General features: G+C 48.0%; 1 protein-coding gene across 1 annotated transcript; it reads right to left on the minus strand.

Moving 5' to 3' along the window:
• Positions 1 to 360: 360 nt before the first annotated feature.
• Positions 361 to 5,615, minus strand: TRIL (TLR4 interactor with leucine rich repeats). Its single transcript, XM_042921078.1, has 2 exons — positions 2,687 to 5,615; positions 361 to 2,030 (listed from the first exon to the last, which is right to left on the minus strand). The coding sequence occupies exon 1, from the start codon at positions 5,139 to 5,141 to the stop codon at positions 2,703 to 2,705; it is 2,439 nt and encodes an 812-aa protein (XP_042777012.1). The 5' UTR covers positions 5,142 to 5,615; the 3' UTR covers positions 361 to 2,030; positions 2,687 to 2,702.
• Positions 5,616 to 18,397: the final 12,782 nt, after the last annotated feature.

Consider the following 18,397-nt stretch of genomic DNA (forward strand, 5'->3'; position numbering starts at 1 on the left):
CTTATCATTGACCATGGGAGTCAAAGGGCTTGACTTTTAATTCCAATTCCTTTAAACAGCTGAGGCCTGCTGAGACCCAATCATCTTGCTGTCACTGGTATATTAACAGCGTTTTCATATCACAGCTCACCATCGCTTTTACAGTCATCTTATTGTTTCTCTGGGCACCAAATCACCTATCTATTCCTGAAAAATAGAGTGTGTACGCTACCGTAGAAATGGCAATTAAAAACCACTGAACGAGGACAGATAGACTTCAAGCTCATGTTTCATTGTCATCGATCACAACTGCTGTAGAAAACCACAGCGGATCATTATGAAAGCGTATAAAATATTTGGAAACTCCGACCATAAAACATCTCCATTAGCAAGTGGGTTTATTGACATAACTGAACATAACAACATATAACATTTATTCATTTCCCACCGAAAGACTTTCCAGTCGAACTGTTTTCACATAGCTTTTACTGTTTTTCTGTGAAGTATTTTCAGTGATGTTCTGCTACGAAAGGGTGGGTGGTGGGAAGATCCAGAGGTCTTTTCCAGACTTTCAGTGGGGCTCAGTATTTCACTGCTGTGCAAAGGAACAGCTAAAAGATGCCATCACTGTACAAATGAACAAAAGTAGGGGCACCAGGGGTTTAAGATAGCCCGGAGGTTGCAAAACAGAGTGAACGACTCCTCTCCTGCATACTAATAGGCTCGGGATTGGTCACAATACTCGGCAGCAGAGTAAGAATGACAGCCTCTTTCCTGTGGTTGGTCAAGTTTGGGCCCCACAGATACGACTATCAGAGAAGCAGCTGTACTTTAAGTGGTCTGGACATTCACTCATCTGAACATCAACACAGATCAGTTCATTTAGATGCCTGGGTCCCTGCTCAGCTGCTGGGCCAAGGGCAGGTTTGGCTCAATGGACCAAACATAAAAGGAGAGGCCTGGGGAAGGACCCCCGGTCTAGGATAGATTCCCTGAGTCATCAGGACCATCAGGGGCGTAAGGCCCTAATTAGAAGATTTGCTGTTAGCCTTAGCACCATTGCAGTCGCCTCCACGGCACCCCACTGCCAATAAATCCATAACCATGGACAGTATAACCGTGCAGATCTTCTCTGGGACCGCTTTTTTAGACCACACACAAAACTGCTAATGTAAACCAAAGCACTACGGTTAGCGATAAACATGTACTTCATAAATATCAGGGGACCAAAGTGTCCCAAATAGTTGAAAACAATGGAGGAGCAAATAAAGGAGCCTAATCCTAAGTTTAAAGCAAAACAACATTTTAAAAGAAATACTGCAATTAGTAACTAAACGATAAGATTTAATAACGTGGTACAACACTGGGTAGTGGAGGGATTAACTTGCAAAATATATAATTATTTCACAGTGAGGTTTAAGTACTCCTAACAACCTTCTGGCTTTAGTAGAAACAGACAACCACTGATGTATACTTTTTCACATTTTTCCCGATGATTTCTTCCTCTCTATTTTATATAGAGTAAGACACTGCTGTGATTGAACGTCACGCTATCAATTGACCATCACCTTTTGCTTCCTTGCTATTAGGAAATTACCTTTATCGCTTTACTGTGCAACCCCAGAGAAGCAGGGCACCCTCAACTGCGTGTCACTGAGAAAAACACGAGAAGTACCACATCGTATTCATTCCAGTCTGGACACATTGTCAGAGATGCGGTTAAGTGAACTAGAAGGCTGCCCTTCCCTGCGGGGTCACTGGTTACACACGTGTTAGTTAACATTCTTTTATCAAGTGCCGGCAGTGAAATTTCCTTCTGCATATACAGGTTCAGAAAAACAAAATTAAAAAGCCACAGGAGCAACCCTGACAGAGAAGTCTTGCGCGCAGCCTTCTCCTGAGAAAGTAGGTCACCTTAGTTAACCCCAAGGTCAGCGAATGTTCTTGCGGTGTTAATGTTAAAAAGAAAATACTAGTTGAACCACTCAGCTCAACTAAAACAGTCCTTGAGTTTATTGTCAGTTTGTTACATGGCAGAAATCTTCACATTCCTGAAAGAAAAAAAAAAATAGTGTCTCTGATTATTTAAACATTAAATTATCCTGAATGTTCTATTAACCAACATGAAAGAGTTCCTTGGTGAGTGTGTTAAACTTTACCACCTGTTTACAACATCACCTTCTTGGCCGAGACTGCCAGACCAGTGCAGTCAAGTTGCCAAGCCTCCTTTGTAATACTAAGTAAGTTCCTTTTTTCCTTAAATAGAACAAAACTCTCCTTTCACATTGAAAGAGCATGCACACAAACAAAGAGCATGCACCCAAATCTCTTTCTGGCCACACTGGGGGCAAAAGCACCCTTTTCTACCCCAAAGGGGGACAGGCTCTTGTATCGCAGTGCTACAAAGGCCATTGCCACAGCTGTGCCAAGGTCTCCCTGTAGAAGAAGGCTTCCCCCCGTCTGACCTCCATCATCCATTTGTCCCCTACTCTTGGCCTTGACCAAGTACCACCCATTCACTTCATGAGTGGGTACTGGGAACTGGGGGTGGCGAGGGGTTGCCGAATCGGCTTTCCCTTTGACTCGTCTGGCAAATGCACAAAAGGGGGAAAGGAGAAACTCTGATAAAATGAGATCTCCCCTTGAGGCGGGTTGAGGGGTTCCATGGAAAGTGGCTCCTCAAGGCCAAAGAGAAGGTTTCCACAACCTCGGAGGCTCTGGATCTAGTCAGCAAATCGCTGCAGAAGATGATCTTCCCGTCTCAAGCTGCCACCTGTGCCGCCGCCGCCGCTGTCCATGAAGCGGTCGCAGGGGAACTCGATGAGGTCCGCCTCGCTGAGAGCACACACGGTGGTGCGCGGACGGTGGGACTGGAATCCAGAGAAGTCGGCGGACACCCCGGTGCCCATAGAGCGCAGGGGACGTCGGGTGGAATACATGTGTCTAACATGCACAGGGGCCCCACCCTTCCGCCTAGCCCGCAACTTCCTCCGCAGCCAGCGTGACGCCCAGGCCGCCAAGGCCAGGAGCACCAGCAGTGCGTTGACGGCCAGCAAGACCAAGGTCAGCAGCTGGTAATCTACGCTGCTCCGGCTCCCAGGCTCTGGCAGGGTGACCAGCCCAGCGCAATGGTCACGGGGGGCCACCGGGCAGACCCGACCCCCGAGGACTCCCTCGACGCACACCAGGTAGGGTGTGTCTCCGCGCAGCTCGCGCAATGTGGCCGAGTCGCTGCGCTCTGGCAGGTAGACAAAGCGGTGGAACTTAGGCTGCTGGCCAAAGCGGTCGAAGAGCAGACGAAAGCGCGCGCCGCCCAGCGGCGGGGGGCTGCGGTGCTGGCGCACGGCCCAGCGCACCGAGGCGCTGTCGGCGCCCACCGCCTCCACCGTCAGGTTGCACAGGATAAACTTGTTGAAGTCGCACGGGTCAGACACCAGCGGCGGCAGGCCGACCCCGCCGTCGGACTGGGCGGTGCTCTCCTGCTGCTGCGCTGCCAGACGCTGCTTTGCCGCGCGCTGCCAGGGGTCGCCAGCGGAAGATGGCGCAGAGACGGGTGCGGCCGTCGGGGTGGGCTCCGCATGGGCAGCATCTGCAGAAGTCGGAGGTCCCCGTTCGGGCTTCTGAAGCAGGTCCAGAGGGTGTGGCGCCGGGTCCGCGGCAGCAGCGGCGGAGGGGCCCGGCTGCTGGAGGCCCGGGCCCCGTCGGCTCAGCCTCAGAGCGCTGCGGTTGCCCAAAAGCTCCCTGGCGGCCCCATCCCAGACCACCCCAGGCAGAAATCGCCCGCGCTGCTGCGGCTGCGGCTGCGGCGGCAGCTCCTCCGCGAGGCCACCTGCAGGGGGCGCCACCTCCTCCCCGGCGGCTGTGGGCAAGGGCCTCCGCAGCCCTTCCGCGGTCGGGGAAACTGAGGACGAGGGACTCGCACAAGACCCGTTCTGCAGCTGCTGGTCATCCAGGTAATCCAGGTACTTGCCCCGCAAGGCCGGGGGGTGGCGACACTGCACGAAGACCGTGAGAAGACGGCCTTGTGAGTGCCAGTCGCCCATCCAGCGCTTCAGGCCCCGCAGACGGCAGTCGCAGGTCCAGCCATTGCCGTCTAGATCCAGCCGGTAGAGGGCCGGGCTGGCAGCGAAGATGTCCCCGGAGAGAGCGCTGAGCGCGTTGTCGCGCAGGCTGAGCTCGCGCAGCCGGCCCAGGTGGCCAAAGATAGTGGGGTGCAGAGCTGACAGCGCGTTCCCGCTAAGGTCCAGCGCCTCCAGGCTGTGCAGAGGCTCCAGCAGCTCCACGGGCAGTTGGCTCAGCCGATTCCCCTCCAGGCGCAGCTCGCGTAGGGCCTCCAACCCCCAAAAGGCCTCCGGCGCGAGGTGCGAGAGCTGGTTGCCCCTGAGCGAGAGTAGGCCGAGACGAGGCAGGTGCTGGAAGACGCGCGGCCCGAGGTGCTGGAGGCTGTTGGCCGAGAGGATGAGGGTGGAGAGGGAGCGCAGCGGTGCGAAGGTGGCTGCATGGCGCAGGGAGGGCTGCAGCTCGTTGGCAGAGAGGTTGAGGAAGCGCAGTTTGCCCAACTGGGCAAAAGCGTTCTTGCCCAGAAAGCGGATCCGGTTGGACTCCAGATGTAGGTAAAGCAAGTTGCCCAAGGGGGCGAAGACCGCGTCCGGCAGCGCCCCCAGGGCGTTCCCATCCAGCCTCAGCTTGACCAGACTCTCCAGGCCCTCGAAGGAGCCGCGGCTTAGGCGGCCGATCTCGTTCCCGTTGGCGTAGAGGATGCGCAGCTTGCGCAGCGGGGCCAGAGTGCCCGGGACGAGCGCCTGCAGGAGGTTGTTCCCCAGGTAGAGCTCCTCCAGCCGCGAGAGCTTCTCGAAGGTCTTGGGGTGCAGAGCGCGGATCTGGTTGTACTGCAGGTCCAGCCGTCTGAGCTGCCCCAGGCGGTGGAAGTCGAAGGCCGTGATGTTGGTTATGAAGTTGCCGCCGAGGCTGTAGGTGAGCACGTCCTGGGGGCTCGGCAGCGAGCTGGTCTTGGGCACTGCGCGGAGCCCCCTATTGGTGCACAGGAGGTGCTGGGGGTGCTGGCAGTCGCACCGCTCTGGGCACACGGGCTGGGCCCGCGGCGGGAGCGCGAGGCAGCCGTACACCACGAGTAGGAAGCGCACGGCGCGGGCAGCCTCCATCGCCGCCCGTCCTGCGTGCTGCGGCCGGATCGTCCTCTTGGCCCGCCGGCTCTATGTCTCCTCTGCATTCCCCTTGGCCTGGCCAGAGTCGCTAAATGGCCTCTTTCGGACTCCGCAGCGCGGTCCAGCCCCTCCTCCGCCCTTTGTCCGGTGGCTGGCCCGGGTCTCTGCAGGCGGGTTCCCCCAGCCAAGTCAGGCGGCGCGGGGCGCTCGGGGAGCTCCGGGTGCTACTTGTTGCATTTCTGCACAAAACTGTTTCTCCGGGTGTGCGTCGGGGGGCGGAGGGAGGGAGGGAGTCAGACCTGAGCTTTTTGTTTGCAGCTGAGTCCGGAGAGCTGGATTCCCTGGCACGGATTCTCCCCGCCGAGCGGATTCCCCAGCTGCAGGCGGGAGCCCTTCCAAGAGCTCCTCGGGGCGCGGCTTGGCTGCTGTGCCCCGGCGGCTCGGCCCCCGCAGCTCGCGCCTCCTGGCTCTCGGTCCCGGACCAGGAGCGCGGCCTCGGTGGAACAGCCGGGGAGGAGCCGGGGGTGCGCAGGCTGCGTCCGGAAGGGACCCAAGTCGGCGAGTGGCGGGCAAACCGGGCGGAAATTCGTTCTTCCCACACTCTGCCCCCCGGGGATGCAGGCGGAGAAAGAGGAGACGGCGGAGGGAGGACAGACCCCGACAGGGGAGGAGGAAACGCTAAGTGGCTCCGCGTCTGGTCAGCCCAAGCCGGGGACGCCGAGTGAGAAAAGTAGGGATTAAAAACAGCTGTACGGGTCGGCCCTGGACGCAGGGCTGGGGGCGGGGGTGGATTACCGGGCCAACAAACGGAATTTGCAGACAGAGACCTTTTTATTTTAGATGAGTACACCAGGCATTTCGGAGCATTGGGAGCACGGATGCTCTTACTCGTTTTTAAGTCCCTTGCTCTTCCAGGTGCCACCCTGCGGGAAGTTCAGGCAGCACGGACTGCGCAAACATTCTGTAAGACGTTTAGGGCAGCACCCCGTTGGCTACAAAGAACTGTCGGTGGGCTAGAAGAGGCCAGGTCAGCCCCTTCTGAATGTTGGGTGTTTGGATTTTTGACGTGGCTGTCCAGGTAGCCCAGGAGAGGCATTGCCTCCTTTAGGGATCTGAACCGAGTATTCGCTTGGCCCTGCTGTAGGTAAGAGCCTGGAGAGTCTCAGAACTGGTTCTACCGCCGTGGAAGTGTTTCTGTCAGATTTTGGTGATTTAGTCCCATTAATCCTCCTCCAGTCGTACAGGCCTTGGGGTAGGCTCTGCACGTGTGCATATATATATGTATAAAACCTTCATTGACCCTCTGGTAACTGCTGCCTGCGGGGGTGGGGCCCAACCCCTTGATGCCTGGGACTTCTAGTGATCTTCAAAATCTTGAGACCCCAGAAGTTCTCAGGCCTGGCTTAGTGGCGGGATGGGGGTGGGGGGAGGGTGGGGAATCTTAGCACTTATCAATATAGAATGGAGCATTTGTCACTAGCTCCTTTGAGGGCAGCCCCTGCTGAGAATAAGGGTGGGCAAGGAATAGCTGTTTTAGTATTTGTTCATGCAAACTGCCTTGCTAAAAATAAAGGCCTCTTCTCTCCCCCTCCCTGCCTCAAATGTTCAGAAAATGTGATTTTAAGGACCTACTGTGTGAAAAATTAAAGGAGACATATCCTCACCTCAAGAGGCTGGCTAGTAGGGAGGGCATAGAAAGGTTGAGTAATAATAGAAGGCAGTAGTAAGAGAAAGCCGTTGAGGTGCAAGGTGATTTTTAGTAATGCCGGTGTTTGGCAGTGACTGAGTGCCTCATTTAGCCTTGTGTAGGCAATTGATAGAGACAAGTTCTGAATTTAAGGAAAGAGATCACTGGCTGCATGGTCAGCGAAGACTTCTGGGGAAGCAGGGTCCCGGGAGATGGGTGGAAGAGAGCTAGCGGGTGGTCAGTATGAAATGCCCCTTCGGGGCACAATGAACAGACCAAGTTTGTGCTGTGCTTTGAGTTTTCAAATAAAGGATGAATGTGGGAAACCAAGTTTCTGTCTTAACAAGATAAACCATAGATTGGTTTTTAGTTCTCGTTGTAAGAAGCTTCTGAAACATTTTTAGGTCTTGACTCTAGGCCTCTTTAGGAAGGTATGGCGGCCCTAGTGGGTGAAACCCAGGCTGGCACAGTGTAGCATATGCCTTCCTGTGTTGGGCCCCAGAAGCTGTTAGGAGGACTATCAGAAGTCCTTGCTGGCAACCGAGGTTATCCCGTTGTTTCAGAGGATAGCATGGTAAGAAGCTACTGGCTTTCAAAGGGAACCACTGGATCTAGCTGGGATGGAGCCATGACAGCATTTGCTTTGAGTCTATGGTGTGAGGACTGCACACACAGCCATCAGAGCAGAGAAGAGGTTGGAAGCTGACAGAGGTGTAACACAGAAGAGGGAGATGCAGAGATCAGACCCCATCCCTTTGCATAAGCTTCCTCTCCTCCTGCATCTGCAGAAAACTTGCAGAATGAGGGCAGGCAGCGTCCCATCAGAGGACCTCTATAGTTGGACTAATCAGTCACTCCACTTCAAGTGTCTTTCCTTTATAGGTGCCTCTAAGGAAGATTTACAAAGTCATCAGATCGCTGCAGATGTTCAGTATTTTTCAGTGTCTTTGGTGTTATTGCCCGGCGTTTAACATTCCTTCCGGTAGTGCTGGACTGCAGGTAGAAATAATATCGTACATGGTTTATGTCAAAAGACAATTGCTTTTCCATAGTGTTCCATTTTCTTGAAGTAATCCATCTGCCACCGATAGTTAACCTTGCTTAAAATAGATATAGTGTGCCATACTTCAAATAAGTATACACAGCTTTTGATAGGTGTTGCTTGTGCCCTCAGTCAGTTTCAGTAAGACTTTGAAATCTACAGATGAAGTGGTAACACATATGGGGGCTCAGCCTTTCTGAAAAAGCATGGTTACTGTCTTTTTAACAAATGTTTCCCTTTCTAGAGGCATGTAACTTGAGGTCAACTTTAAAAATGAATGACATTTAAATCCGTCAGAGTACATTTATGCCATGTTCCTATGCGCTCCCCCCCCCCTTGGTCTCCATTTCTGTAATGCTACACGGTTCAGGTGTTTGATTTATTTTTAGACCATCTCTCTCTTCCAGGAGTTAAAACAGTGTTTTGCTTGAATTCGGCAGTACCTAGAGCCCCTGGTAGTGAAGAGCTATCATAGCAACTCCAAAACTGCATTTGCTTTGAATGCTGGTTGATCAGGCAGGAAGAATTTAGTGAGACTCTACCAAGTGCCAAATCCCAGGGTGCGACAGCTCAGTGGGGAGGCTGATGGGCAAGGAGTGGGTGTAGCACCGAGTGAGAAGCATTGTGGGAGTTGGGGGGGGGGTAGCTGTAGGAGTCCTGAGAGGGCACCTGGCCTGGACTGAGAGCTTGAGGAAGGTTTCCAGAGGAGGAAAGTGCTGGGAGCCTGCAGATCCATGTGAGAGAGTCCCTTAGGAACCTGCGGATCTTCTGTCTTTGTTGATGAGATTTTTTTGACATCTGTTTTTTTTTTTTTTTTAACAGTATCACACAACTTCACTCATACAAGGACTTCCAAATAAATATTCCCTTACTCCTTTTTAAGCACTTCTGCAGGTAAGGACTTCTACATAAGAAACTGACTTCATCGTATTTGTACTGCAACATCAAGAGGCATCTCTGCTAAATAAAGCAGGTGCTCTATAGAGAGAATGTTATCTGTCTGGTTCCTGCCTTCTAGAACCTTGAAATCTGACAGTGGGTTTGTGTGGAATGGGGGTGTGCAGTTGATAGAACATCCAGACCAAGGTGTTCACTTACATGAAATATACATAGGTATAGATACAATGTATAGATACTCTTGGTAGTCCTGTAGGGTAGGGGCCCCCTGGGCCCCTTGTACCCTGCCGCCGCCGCGCCCCCCCCCCCCCCCCCCCCCCCCCCCCCCCCCCCGTTGGATCCCACACTTTAGAGGGCTTTGTTCCAGTCCCCCTCTGGTTGTGTCCCTCTCCAGAAGAGCAGGATTCCAGGCTTCCAAAGGTATGTGCCCACCCACAACCCATATCCCCACTCCTGCTCAGGGTTCCTGGGACCCTGGAATTTCCTACTCAACTGCCTAAGGCTGTGAAGATCTTTTATCCATCTGTCCTCTTGGGGGCTGATGATGCCACAAGTGGGTATATGTCTCGGGCCAAGTGAAGGCCAAAAGGCAGCTGTGCAAAAAGAATCTGGAGGTGTGAGCTGGGATTTCCCGTGGCATGCCTGGGAGGCCACTGAGACACTGGGTAACGCAGGAGCCAGAGCTGAGAGGAGGAGCCGGGACCAGGGATCTCCTCTCACACTCTAACCCTGGGCTTCTCAAATATTAGAGACAGGCCCGTCCATATGTAGCTTTTGGGGAGGGAAAAAGTACATATACTTGGATTTACAAAGAAAACGGAGAAAAATAACAGGAGTTTGAAGGAAAGCATTTTCTAAAATGTAAATTCTACTTTATTGCGACATAACCTATACCCAGTTTTCTATAGAAAGCAATACTTTTTAGCAAAAGCAAGGACATTGTTGTCTCCGTTGAAATGCCTATCTCTTAACTATGTAATGCCTTTGTTTATGGATGGATCCAGGCTTGATCATGTTCCGGGAGATTCAAGTATTGATTATGCTTAAATGTAGAATTTGTATAATCGCAGAAGGGATTGCTGTGGATAATCCACAGAAGGAACAGAAGGGAATGCTGTTCATGAGAGAAGCAAGAGCTTTGTCATTTCGCTTTTGGAGAGCTTGCCCTTTAAATCTCAAGCGCACCGCTGGGTGTTTGCAGGGGTCAGAAGCATAAGCAAGTCTGGGCTGGCTCCATGACATGTATGTATGGTGTAAGCGTTCTTGGGCATTCTTGCCCAGGCCTGGGATCTTCTTGGGCTTGCCAGGGATGTGCAGTGCTTTCTTCCCAAGCAATCTGTGGTTCCCTTGACCTTCAGCTGTAGAGGCAAGAAGGATTCCAGGCCGTGTCTTCAGTAGCCCCTGGACCTGGTGCCAGTTGACCCAGGCTGTTCTGGGGTAGGAAGGGTTAGGGGGAGGAGAGCTGTGGCTGAGCTCCCTGCTGCGGGGAGAGATAGACCGGCCAAGTTCTGCTGGAGCAGTCTCCCAGAGCTTGCTCAAGGCAGCCTGCAGAGAAGACAGCTGTTGCCTCACCCCAGCTCAGCCAGCCCGAGACAGGCAGCAGGGCCCCTGACATGGATGAAGTAGGAAACCAAGAATCCCCAGTGATTCTTTTTTTTAAGTTTATTTATTTATTGAGAGAGAGAGAGAGAAAGTGAGCGTGCGCTCAGAGAAAGTGAGGGGCAGAGAGGGAGGGAGGAAGAGAGAGAATCCCAAGCTGACTCCGTGCTATCAGCACAGGGCCCTACTGAGGGCTCCATCCCATGAGAGATCATGTGAGATCAGGACCTGAGCCAAAACCAAGAGTCCCACACTTAACCTGCAGGGCCACCCAGGCACCCCTTGCAGTGGTTTTTTGCATTTTATCAAACAGCCCCCCAACTCTCTTTGTCTGAGTGAGCCTCATCTTAGCTCCAGTCTGAGAGGCAAGTTTCTTTGCCTTGGGGATTAGGAACGTGAAGAAGAGGACCAATGGGTTACAGTCTATCTGCTGGGTTCTCCACGGCCCCCAACCTTAAGCAAATAGGAAGGCAGATTCCTGACTAGGTATCGGCTTTACTAAATCAGCATCTCCGGGGGCAGAGCCCCCAGGTGATTTTTGTGCACACTTAAGTTTGAGAAAACCAATGGACGGTATTTCTAAGATACCTGCTTATGAATGGCTGGTTGTATTATAACAACATCAGTAACAATGACCGGCACTCATATAGTGCTGGCCGAGTGCCACGTGGTGGTGTAACGTAGGTTATTCACAGCTACCTTGCGAGGTAGGAACTATTGTTAACCCATTCTACAGAGGAGAAAACTGAGGGGCTTAGTAAAAATACAGGATCCTAGGCCCACCCGCAGAGGCTGATTCAGAACCTCCAGAATAGGGCCTAGGGATCTTTAGTTAGCACATTCCCACCTATTTTCTTAGGTATTGTCGCTGAAGGAGAATTCTTACGGGCTTTTTCAGACATTTCCGTGTCTCCTCTGCTAGGAACCCAGGGGTAGAAAGATGAGGGAGACCTCTTTCTCTCCCTTCTGAGAGCTCAGCACGGCTGGAGAGTTAAATTGTATATAGGTGATAATCCGGGAAGGTGGTGCCTTCATAGAAGAGTACGATGAGCACCATTTGCTAGAATGGCAATTACCTTTTGCAAGGAAAATAATAAAGAACCGAAGCCTTTGTAGAAAATACCAGCCCACGTAAAACTGTATGTGTGTAAGGCCATTTGCAAGCGGCTGCTTCCAGCACACTAGATTTTATGTTCAAGGAAAATCCTTATCCATCAGTTCAAAGATGCCAGAGTGTTTGAAACTGACATGCATAAACAGATTGCTTTGCTACGAGAACTACAGTCAACTGTAGGCACTTCTGGCAAGTTAAAAAAGGAAAGGCGGTTGTTGGCTGAGTGTAATAACTTAAGAAATAAGGCAAATCCACATACCGTTTATGGCTGCAGGATAGAGTTCGTTTTTGTGTAACTGAAATTTTAGAGCGCTAATCCAATGATGTCCTCCCTTGGATAGAATGGAGTCAGTAGCCTAAGGAAATGCTTTAGGTATAAAAGTGTCTCTTAATTCCTAAATACCAAAATATTTGTCATCTCGAGGAACCAGACTTATAATTGTATTTTATGGTACAACTTTCCAATATTCTCTTATTTGGGTTTCTTCACACTACAGTAATAACATTTATTTAGCAATTTGTGTCCCCACCCAACTGGGAAGACAGCAGCCTTATTTTGCTTCATTTTTGTGGTACTCAGCAGCTGTTGTTGACTTATCAGAGAGTTTTCACAAAAAATCTAGAAGAAAAAAAATTTTAGTATTAATAGTTGTTGTCTCTACGTGGTAAGAAAACGAATAATTGTTTACATTCTGGGTTTTTTTTTTTGGCATTTCCTGAATGATGTACTATCATCACGTGTTGCTTTGAAATTGGTTAAAAAATACTTTGAAAACAAAATTGTAAAAAACAAACCTAATATCTGGTTTTGACCTCAACGTAAGTATATCCCAGTTTGGAGGAGAGCATGCTAAGAACTAGAGAAGTTAGCTAACTTCTGGAATGATCTAGCACTATAATAATAGAGTGCAGACCACAGTCTAAGCCGTTGGCTTCTGACCTCAGGTTTTTATAGTTGGACCTTGCTAGGCTCCCTGTTGATACATGCCTGTAAGTACAACGAATGAAGCCAGTTCAGGGTGATATTCAAACACTTAGCAGCTGGTACAGTAAGAGCACCAGCCAGACAGGTTTGGCATAGCCCCAGTCAGGACAGAAGGATGCCACGAGCAACCAGCCCAGCATGCCAGTGCCCACCAGCTGAAAGGAGACTTGCCTGTACTTGATTAAAGTTTTTGAATGGTGCTTTAAACATCCATCCCTCTCTCTCTTTTTTTCCCTTAATAACTACATTATTAAAAACGATCTGCTTAAGGCTTAGGCACAATATAATCAGTAACCATGCGAAACAACACACAAAGCCTTCCTGGGTCCAAGTTCTTCCAAATTGCAAACTTGCCTGGAGCCCGTTTCTTTGGGCTCCAGTCTTCACAGAACATTGGCGAGAGGGTGAAGTCATCGATTTTCACAAAACCTGAGTTTTGTTTTCAACGTATAATTCAGAAATTCTCTCCCCTTCAGTAAGTTGATGGACGCATTTGAAGGGAATTCAGTTCAGAAAAAAAGTACGATTTTTCTCACAACTTGATCTGAATTGTTATAAATAACGGCTTACAAATATTTGTGGGGGGGGGGCACTTCTTTTGAAGAGTATCAACTTCAAGGATTAGTAACCCATCCTGTCAGTTATCAGTGATTTCTTTTCAAAGCCTGGATGCACACATGTCAAGCCCCCGCCCCCCATCTGTCCCTGAGCTGCAGGTGTCTCCTTATTCTAGAGTCACGTATTGGGTCAAAATAAGGGAGGCAACTTCATAGCCATGCCGCTGAAAACTGTGGCTCTATCCTGGCAAGAAACAGTCTGTCAATCTCAGCAATGGAAATAATCTTGGACAGTCAAATAATTGACTATATACAGTGTAAATACCCTCAAAGTGTTTGCAGATTTCATCAAAAGACCAGATGTTTTTTACTCAAGACCCGGAACATGGCAGTAAAGGAAATTAGAGGAAGGGAGTACCCATCCCCTTTTTGGAGTCTCTGTAATTTTCTATAAAGATTTGCACTTTGATTATGCTTAGTAGCACCATATGCTGGAGGGAGATGCAAGAACAAAGGTTCCAGCCACAGTACTGGAGCCTTGCTGTAGGCAGGATCACATATTTCTGTTGATAGAAAGCTAATGGATACATAGGACACTCCTCCAACTCCCGTGCCTCCCTATTTGATTTCTGAAATTATAATTGATACACTGCTAATGTGAACGTTCTGAGCATCCTTTTCATTGTCTGCTATAATACATTGTGGGTTGAAAAAGTGGTGGTTACCACTGAAAGATACGTAGAACTACAGAATTTTCAAAAGCTTACTGTACATTGTCAAGTTTTATAGTGTGTACGTATGACCTTAAAATTTTGGGGAGTGAGGGGTTGCTGAACGCCGCTTTTCTTTGGCTGGTAAGAGGACAGATTTTTTTTCGCACTCTACTTTATGATCACAGTGTTCTACAATGAGCCTTTGTTTTTGCGGTTAAAAATCTTCCTAAAAATGCACATGATACCATATTCAGTCTTGCTTTTCGCATTGTCCTGACATGTCCTTCCTCCTTCCTTGTGACAAACGTTTTTGCTTCTAAACCTCTTTAAAAAAATCAATCTTGGTAATGGAAATAATCTTGGATAGTCAAATAATTTACTGTATACAGTGTAAAAACCCCTAAAGCGTTTGCAGATGTCATAAAAAAGCCAAGCATTTGTCATAGACTACCCATGTGATGTGTGCGGGGTGAGCAGAAGACGGAGTCCACTGGCTGGGTCTCTGACCTTGAGCCACGTCAGTCTTTCTGATCAGTGGTTCATTTTCTCATCTATATGAAGGGACAGATCATACTTGCACAATGTACGCGTTTGGGGAAATGTATGGGAAAGTGCTTAGTAACTACCAGAGTTAGGAAAACAAGATTCTTGCTAACATTTCAACCTCATGCAAGTCTTCTCTGTGAGAATCTGTGGCCCTCCAGGGCAGGACCATGTCTTTTGCATGGCTTTTCGGTGTTGCAATGCTCAATGGGGCCTTTTCTGAAATGTTTTTTTTTAATGTTTATTTATTTTTGAGAGAGAGAGAGAGCATGAGTAGGGGAGGAACAGAGACAGAGGGAGACACAGAATCTGAAGCAGGCTCCAGGCTTTGACCCATCAGTACAGAGCCTGACGCAGGGCTTGAACTCCCCAACCGTGAGATCATGACCTGAGCAGAAGTCAGACACTTCACTGACTGAGCCACCCAGGTGCCCCAAATGGGGCCTTTTCTTAAATTTCGAGTCTCTAATAAATGTTCAGTTGAGCCAAAAAGTAAAGAGGAGGAGGGCACATTCCAGGTAGCCGTTCTTCTGTCTTTCCTGGTAAGTTCTGTTTCTGTCTTTTCATTGTTTCCTTGCTCTACCCCGGGCTGCCTGGGCTCAGAGCACTCCGTCTTCAGCCTCAGGTTCTTCCCGAATAGCTGTATGGACAGGCCTAGATTCTGGGCCATCAGTTAGCTCACACGGTGAATCACTTGACCACTGTGGGTGTCATGCTTTATGAAGTGTGGTTATAACACATCAGCGTTTGCCCGGAAGGTTGTATCATCAGTAGTAGCCTTTGTGAAGTTAAAGGATTATGAGGGGGGAAAAAAAAAGGAGTTCTGCGGTCAGCATGGACCATAAACCACGTCTCCGTCTTGGAGAGTCACGGTGCAAGATAGCATGTTCAAGGCTTTGGGAAATCCTAGAGAAAACAAGGAAATGGGGGTTGGCAGGTAAGACTATTAACCTACAGTGAAGCACACTGGATTAAAATGATCACTAAAATCTCCTCCAGCTTGAAACATTAAGGAACCCATGGACCATTATTCAATATTACTAGAATGTGTTAAAGGTAAAGTTCTTTCAATGTGATGTTCTATGTTGAGCTTGACTGATCTCGACAACTCATGGTATCCGATAGGTTTAATATGACTCCACGGTAGGCAGGATAACATATACCGAAGTTGTCTCCCGTCTCTCACAGTCCTGGAAAACTTGTTTGCTTTGCCCCCATGTTGTCGAACTAGGAAATTATTAGACATTTGTTTCCATCAGGATACGAGTGGTAGAAACCCATAGTTGTAAGTACCATTTGGCGTATTGACAGTTCTGGGCTTAAAAAGCTGTTGATGCTTCAAAAATATTGGTTAGCCACTGTGCTAAGGCTGATGGGATGTTTCCTGGAAACCTAGCCGTTTGGTGAGAATTCCAATAGTGAAATCCTCAGGCTAATTCCTCTAGTATCCTTGGGTGTCAGAAACTCATTGATGATCAGTACATGACTCTTGTGATTCCCCTAAGTAATGGGATATAAGTACCAGCTTAACTAAAATTCCAGAATGGTTTTCCATCTGAAACAGGTGGCCACAAACACCTGCCAGAATCATAACCATTACCGACTGGCATTTACAGAGTGTTTATTGTGTGCCAGGCACAGTTCTAAGCCCTGCACAAGTTCAATAATGTAATCCTGCAACAACCCCACGAGGAAAGTGGAAGCAGAGAGAGTTTAAATAACTGGCACAGGTCACACAGCTAGTTAGTGACAGAGTTAGGACTTGAACTCATGTTTTATGGAAATTGTTGTTCGTACTTTACACATGTATCTTTGACCATGGTGTCCTCATCATCCCTAGAGTCATTTTTTGGATACGTAACATTTTCCAGAATATAGCTAATGGTGTCATTTCTCCTACATTTATTAGCCACTACTCCTTAGTGAAGAAGAGCTCTCTCTAATTACATTAGATCTATTTGGTTGCCCTGAAAAACATTTCAAACCGGGGAAGCAGGAGAAGTGCTTCTTCCTTGGCCAATTCTCAAAGGGAAAAATTGGTTAATAACAGCCTCAGTGATGACCACTGATTTCTGCTTGTCTCTTTTCGAGTAGCATTATGAACTCCTAGATTTTCATGAGATCAGTGTGTTTCCACAGTTTTTCTGTGTGATTATGGTACTAATTTGATACATGTTCAGGTTTGCTTTTTAGTTCTAGGATTTTTTTGGTTGTGAATTTTTTTAGAGTTTAATAAAATACAGCAAACTTATTTCAATTGAATACCTTAGTTGTAATTTTTTAATGGTAATGCATTTATATAATTCAAAATCAAAACTCTATGGAAAAATATTCACAATGAAGTCCTATTTCGGGGCGCTTGGGTGGCTTAGTCAGTTAAGCGTTCAACTTCGACTCAGGTCATGACCTCAAGGTTCATATGTTCGAGTCCCGCGTTGGGCTCTGTGCTGAGCGCTCAGAGCCTGGAGCCTGTTTTGGATTCTGTATCTCCCTCTGTCTCTCTGCCCCTCCCCTGCTTATGCTCTGTCTCTCAAAGATAAATAAATAAACATTTTAAAAAAAGTCTATTTCTACCCCTGCTCCCTGTACTTTGTTTTTCTGTCCTTCTACACATGACCATATTTTATTAGTTCCTTATTTATATGTCCATTCTACTACAGTTTTTTTTTTGCATATGTGTGTGTGTGTGTTGATGTATAGCTTTAGTTTAATCCTTCCCTTCTTTGTACACATACCCTTGCTTTTTAAAAGTATTTTCCACTTAATGATATATATTCCGGAGATCTCTTTATATCAGTACATACAATCCTTCCTCATTCTTTCTTTACAACTTCTTAGAACTCCATTGTGTTGGTATACTGTGGTTTATCTCAACTAGTTCCCTGTTACTGGATATTTGCATTCTTTCTAACCTTTTATTATTGCAAACAGTGCTGCAGGGAATAAACTTGTGCCTTTATCTCTTACAGTTGAACAGATAAAAATGTTGGCAGATTCCTAGAAGTGGGATTGCTTGTTCACAGCGTTATTACATCTCTTTCTTTGTATTTCTAGATTATCCTCCAAGTACTCAATGCTTTTTTTTTTAATCTTTTTTCTTTTTTAAAAAAAAATTTACTTATTTATTTTTGAGAGAGAGAGAAAGAGAGTGCATGCACGCAGGGGAAGGGTGGGGCGTGGGGGGGTGGGTAATCCCAAGCAGGCTCCACACTGTCAGCAGAGCTGGACATGGGGCTCAAACTCATGAACCAAGAGATCATTACCTGAACCCCAATCAGGAGTAGGACGCTTAAAGGACTGAGCCACCCGGGCGCCCCAAGGGCTCCATTCTCTTAACTACTTTGCTAAATTGCTTCTCAAAAGTCTTGGTCTTGTCACACAGGTGAGCAGATTTTAGAGAATGCTGACAACACTAAGGTGAGTAAATGGACCAACCAGAACTCATGCACGTTGCTGGTGGGCGCATAAAATTATACATTCGTTTTGGGGAACCGTTTGGCAATTCATTTATAAAGTGAAATGTACATTTATCCCATAGCCTGGAAAGATCACCTCTAGGTATTTACCCTAGAGAAATGGAAATATGTTTTTTAAAAAAAAAAAACGTTAGGAAGAACATTCACGGTAGCTTGATTTCTAATAGCCCTACACTGGAAACAACTGAAAGGTCCAGCAACAGTTAGGAAGATGGGCACATTGTTATGTATCTATGCCATGGGATATCATTCAGCCATAAAAGGAGATTACACATATGGATGCATGTAATAATGTGGATAAATCTCAAAATGATTCTGTTGAGTAAAGGAAGCCAGACACAAAAATGTATGTACCGTGGGTTCCATTTATATGAAATTATAAACCAGACCATGCTAATTTACGGTGATGGAAATCGGAATGGTGTTTGCCTCTGTGAATGGTGGGAATTGACTGGACAGGATTCCAATGAACTTTCTAGGGTGATGGCAGTGTTCTATATTTTGATTGAGGTAGTGAGTACACCCAGTGTATACAATGATCAAAGTCCTAACAATGCTTAATGTCTGTGCAGCCCTTTTATTGTATAACGTAAATTATACCTTCAGTCTTAAAAATTTTTTCCTCAGCAGGACTCTTGAA

Source organism: Panthera leo, chromosome A2 (assembly GCF_018350215.1).
Source record: "Panthera leo isolate Ple1 chromosome A2, P.leo_Ple1_pat1.1, whole genome shotgun sequence".
Classification (NCBI taxonomy): Eukaryota; Metazoa; Chordata; class Mammalia; order Carnivora; family Felidae; genus Panthera; species Panthera leo.

Coding starts and splice junctions, on each gene's coding strand:
- TRIL (XM_042921078.1), bottom strand. CDS start 5,141: ATGGAGGCTGCCCGCGCCGTGCGCTTCCTACTCGTGGTGTACGGCTGC.